The 5,844-nt window shown below is 41.6% G+C and overlaps 1 protein-coding gene across 1 annotated transcript; it reads left to right on the forward strand.

Annotated features, from left to right (window-relative positions):
- Nucleotides 1-4,595: 4,595 nt before the first annotated feature.
- Nucleotides 4,596-5,540, forward strand: LOC125417606 (olfactory receptor 2B11-like). The gene has a single exon (XM_048461161.3). It carries the CDS (start codon nt 4,596-4,598, stop codon nt 5,538-5,540), a length of 945 nt encoding a protein of 314 aa, XP_048317118.2.
- The last annotated feature ends 304 nt before the right edge of the window (nt 5,541-5,844 follow it).

A 5,844-nucleotide genomic window follows, 5' to 3' on the forward strand; every position in this document is an offset into this window, starting at 1 on the left:
CTTTCCTACTAAGATGAGTTTTCTAAGATGGCGCTTATCTTCACAAAGCTAATGTCTGGGTGTTTGTGGGTCTAGTATCTGACCTTCAATCATATTCTATGATCTTTCAGGGTAATATCTATTTTACTCAACATTGTGGCCCCAGCCCCTATGATCTGACTCATGTAAGGACCAAAGTATTCTACTTAGCAGTTTCCTGAGTTATGAATATCCCTTAAGGTGTAACCCCAAAACTACTCACACTGTCCAAAACACTAACCAAAAATGTAAGGCTATAAGTCTACAAGGGTCCAAAGAACCCAAACATGTGAAAATGAGAGACCCAAAGATGTATTTTAAACTTTTAATTAGCAATTTATAAAGTGATGACAAAATGCTTCACTAAGTATACAAAGGGAAAATACAGTAAGTGAATAACGAGAAGTAGATGCACTCATTCATAGTTCATAAGGGAACAGAAAGGAAAGATGAACACGTTTGAGTGGAATTTCTCTGAAGGGTTTCCTGGGCTTGACAGTTGCTCTGAGCAATAGAAAATGAAGCAATGTCATTGGGTAACAGACTGACAGAAGTCTGCCAAGCTGAATGAGTGGTGTGTAAGGTTTGTGGATGGCCTCACTACAGCTGCAAGTCAAGGTACAAGAAGAGACTGAGAGATGGGGGAGGCAGGAGAATCAGGAATTTCAAGCCAGTTTCAGCTACACAGGTCAGATGAGGCCACCCTGGGCTACATGAAAGCCTGTCTTAAAAAAAAAAAATGAGGAGCCAGGAGGTGGTGGCGCATACCTTCAATCCCAGCACTTGGTAGGCAGAGGCAAGAGGATCCTTGTAAGCTCTAGGCCAGCCTGGTCTACAGAGTGAGTTCCAGTACAGCCAGGGCTGTAATACAGAAACTCTGTTTTGATAAAAACAACATCAACAACAAAACAATAACAACAACAAAAAGCAAGGAGGAGGAAGGGGAGGAGAAGGAGGAGCAAAGAAAAGCAGAAAAGAGATCAAGAATGAGAGTTTGCCATTCTAATTGTGTTTGCAGCCAATTAGTTCATTTAATTATGACTTAGAAAGCCGTGTCTTGCTTCACATGACATGAATGTAGAGCTACTCCTCATGTTTCATATAAAGAATTTTCCTTTGTATGCTATGAAGACAGAACTGATAACAGAGCTAAAATATCTTGTTAGGAGCTGGTCTTTAAGTTGACTGGGTTCTTTGTATACTTTAAATGAGGATACAGTTGTGGTTGTGGAATGATTTTCCTTTTGGAACCCCTGAGCCATGGGCTGTGGAGCCCTGTCCTCATTACCTGTCCATTATGATCAATTGACGGCGAAAATGCTCTGTAGTCCTCTCAGAATCCTCTACCACATTGCATATGGATTTCAGCAAGTCAGCATCATTCAGGTGCATCACTTCAGAATCAGATTTCAACCATAAAACAGAGGAAACAGTGGAACTTTCCACAGACTCAGTCAGCAGAATGAAACACGTCTTTCTAGCCAGGATAAACTTCTTTGGCTCAGATTTTTCAGAATGAATTCCCATATCTACTATCTATATCACTTTCTTAAGCTAGGAAATATCTACATTAACTTTCAAATGCATTATTCTTTTCCTCAGGCTTGTCTTTTAACTGGTTCTTACTTAGCTTTTATACATTATTGAGCAGACTACAAGGAGAATTCACTTTTATTTATCATATAATCTTCTCGATGGACAGATCAAATTTTTTTCGTCAAAATTTTATCTTAGGGACATTTTAGGCTAACAGAAAAGTAGAGCAAAGGTCCAGAGATTTCCTGTAATCCCATTACCTCTGGACATGTGTAGCTTTCCCTTTCTCCCACCACAAAGGAACATTTGTTAAAGTCAATGAGCCAAAAATTGATAGATCACACCTGTCCAGAGTCACAGCATATTGGGCTGCCAAGTTGTGGGCTACCTTTTTGGGGTGACTTTTGCCATGATCCTAGATGCAGAGGGTTTGTATGTTCCAGGGTAAGGGCATGAGGATTAGAAATGTTAGGTAGGAGGAACAGAGATGAGAAAGAATCACAGAGACATAGGATAGTATTGGCAGGGCAACTGAGCAAATACTGAATGCTGAATTCTGACTTCTGACTTCTGGGTTAACCCATGTTTAATTTTCTTTTTTTTCCCCATCTTTAATTTTCTATACACTTTTATACCTCAGTACAAAAAGGGGAAGAAGGCCAAAGACTGCTTTAACATGATACAAAGGACAACTAGAACAGTTACTTGCTCCAATACTTTGAAACATCAAGCCATTAATTCATGAGAAAAAGCATTCTGTTGTTCAGGTAGTGAACCTACCCTAGACTAAATATCCTGAAGGCAGTCACTCCCTAGGTCAAGCCTATATCAAAAGGAAGAGTAGAAGTATGCTTGAATTCTCTGACTTTGGTCAGGGTGGAGAGGTCTACCTCTATGGGTCATTAATGTCCAACACACCAAGTAACCACACCCTAGGTCAGGGTGTGTGGCCATGGTTGTTGTCAACAACTTTGAATCAGTGCAAACTCTTTGACATTCAGTCAAGGTGGAATAGACTCACATGGTTAGGTCTTCACACACCCCAAATCCAGACTTTACACTGGAATCACCTGTGGCATTGTACACAATGTGCATTTGGATATATCTCCATATATCCATCATTACAGAGAGCAGTGCGCACAGAGGCTGTGGAGTACTTTCACTGTCCTAAGCCCTTGATATTGCAATGATTCTCACACCTCCCAGTCACTGGCAGCCACTGATCTTTTTAATGTCTCTACAATATCACCCTTTGGGGAAGACGGTCTGGTGGAATCATACAATATATAAAGCTTTCTCAGATTGCCTTCTCTGGTGTCTTTTCATGGTTTGAAAGCTCAGGTTTTAGTACTGGATCGTGTTCTATTATCTAAATATGCCAGGGTTTATTAATCCACTCACGTGTTGAAGGACATTTCAGTTATTTCTAAGAATTTGCAGTTATGAGTACAGCAGTTAAAAACATTTGTGTGCAAGTTTTCAAATGGACATAACTTTTCAGGACATTTGGGGACTAGCAAAGGACACAATCTCTGGCTAAGTTTGATAGCTTATGTTTAGTGCTGTAAGAATCTGCTGAACTGCTTCTAAGTGACTAAACCACTGTGCATCTGACCAGCAGCAAATGGGAATGCCTGCAGCCCTGTGTCTGCCCTAGCGTTTGTCCTTCTCTATCCTAGCACTTTGGCTTGCCTATGTGCTAGGCAAGCATTTGGTGTTGTCTGTGTTCTAGCACTTGGTCTTGTCTGTGTTCTGACATTTGGCCTTGTCTGTGTTTTAGCACGTGGTTTCATCTTTTGTCTGTGTCTGAGCACTTGGTCTTGTCTGTGTTCTAGTATTTGGTATTATTTCTGCTCTAGCATGTTGTCTTGTCTGTGTTCTGAATTTTGTCCATTTCAAGAGCTGTATGATGGCATCTCATTGTCACAGCCTTTTTTGGTAGTAGTACTGGTGACTGAACCCATAGCTTTGCACATAGTAGGCAAGGACTGCTCCACCGGCCACATCACCAGCGCTGAATTTTGTTTTATGCCCTTTCCAGACATTTCTTTTTCTGTGTCATCTTTTCATTTTCCTGAGAGGTGTTACATTTCAAGAAAGGCAACTTAATCAAACAAAGAGGAGTACCGCCTTGTCTAGAATGGGAAAGTGGGTGGTGAGTACCATGGTGCTCTCTACGCCCTAGAGACAATCATCTGATTATTCCCCACCAGTCCTTCCAAGAGATCTGAAGTCTATGAAGCTTGTTTTCTGTTACAGTTTTATCTATTGGTCAGCGCTCTTAGTTGTAAGCGTGATAGTGATTTTAACAGTTTAAGCAGAAAAACAGAGAAGGAAGACATAATCAAGATGGTACCCAAGGGAGAGATTACACAGATGTGTCCTTTGGCAATGTCACCAGGGATGTTACTCAGAAGGTTGTCTGTTCTGAATTTCTGAAGTCCCTTTCCTTTTCTCATCCCTTTGTGTTATCATTCCACTAAATTCAAGTCCTGGGGGCTATCATGTGATTGGCTAACTCTAAATCACCTACTCCCTTAGTTGTGAGGCGTTAGGGAAAACAGCACAGGCCCCCCCCCTTCACTGGCATCTTTCGTCAGGCAGAAGAAATGTTTAAGCAAAACAAAAAGTTGTCCTTTTCTTTTTCCATTGACGAGTTGTTCTCTTAACACAAAAGAAGTGGAGAGAGAAACTTCCACCTACCACACCGCCCAAATCCTGATTTGTTCAGGTATTTCAAATGTTTCAGTGAGAAATTTCTTTTAAAAAGGGAGCAGAAAGGGAAGGAAGAAGCAAACATTATAAACAATTATATAAAACGACTTTGTCCTGCTTTCTAGACATTTCATGGGTTACCTATAAATTATTGCATTCATTAGAACCTTTGTGATGATTTCTGCAGACAGCATATATCCAGTCTTTCCCCCATAAAAAGTTTATTTTTTTCTAATGTCTTCAGAATTCCTGCCAACTTGTGATTTTTTTTCCAGATAATCCTTTTCTTCCTTGATTTTATCGGGCCACTTTCCTTTGGAAATTCAATGAAGCTCATCAATAGAGGTTTTCCAGAAGATTTCATTCTCTTGGGCTTTACCAAATACCCATGGCTGGATCGCCCTCTCTTCTTTGTCCTCCTGATTTCCTACATGTTCACACTGCTGGGAAACATTGCTATTATTCTGGTCTCTCAGCTTGATTCCCAGCTCCAAAGTCCCATGTATTTCTTCCTTACCAGTCTTTCATTTTTGGATCTCTGCTTCACCACCACAACTGTCCCTCAAATGCTGTTCAACTTACAGGGGCCCAACAAGAACATTACTTACGTAGGCTGCATGGCCCAGGCCTACGTGTTTCATTGGCTCGGCTGTACAGAATGTGTTCTGCTTGGCATCATGGCCTTAGATCGCTACGTGGCTGTGTGCAAGCCTCTGAGGTACTCTGTCATCATGGACCACAGACTCTGTCTGCAGCTGTCCAGCACAGCTTGGCTCACTGGCCTGGCCAATTCACTACTGCAGTCTACCCTCACCTTACAGTTGCCCCTGTGTGGGAACCAGATGCTGGACCACTTCTTCTGTGAGCTGCCTGGGCTTATTAAGATGTCTTGTGGGGACACCACAATCAATGAGATCACTTTATCAGTGGTGGCCACATTCTTGATAATGGGTCCCCTCTCCATGATACTTGTGTCTTATAGTTACATTGCCCAAACTGTACTTCGAATTCCTTCTGCAGCTGGGAGGCTTAAAGCTTTCAACACTTGCTCATCTCACTTGTTGGTGGTGTCTTTATTTTATGGGCCAGGTATCTACATCTACATGCAACCCTCCGAAGACGGCTCCCAAGACCTCATCAAGGTCTTGACTCTGTTTTACTGTGTCATTACTCCTATGGCTAATCCATTCATCTACACTCTGAGGAACAAAGATGTCATAGGAGCTATGAGGAGGCTTCTGAGGAAGGCTATTTCAACTAAGGGAATATGAAAAATGATTCTTTATTCTGGATGAGATGAGAAGGCCCAACATTCATATGAAGCATCCTTTTGACTTTGATTTTGTTTTGTCTGAAGTGGGGAATTGTTGGCATCCTGCTGCAGCTTCTAGAGTGTTGGGATTACAGTTGCACATCACCACACTCGGCTTAAATGTTTTAATCAAAAACCACCCGCAAGCTGCTAATGCCACGAGTGGATTATACCTTGATAAGCTGTTAGCCCAAGGGGTCCCTAGGCTCATCTAAACATCACAAGTTGTTGCCAAGGCTATTGGTTATCTTCCCCAACCTGCT

The sequence above is a fragment of the Myodes glareolus genome, chromosome 14 (genome assembly GCF_982192425.1).
Source record: "Myodes glareolus chromosome 14, mMyoGla1.1, whole genome shotgun sequence".
NCBI classification, from domain to species: domain Eukaryota; kingdom Metazoa; phylum Chordata; class Mammalia; order Rodentia; family Cricetidae; genus Myodes; species Myodes glareolus.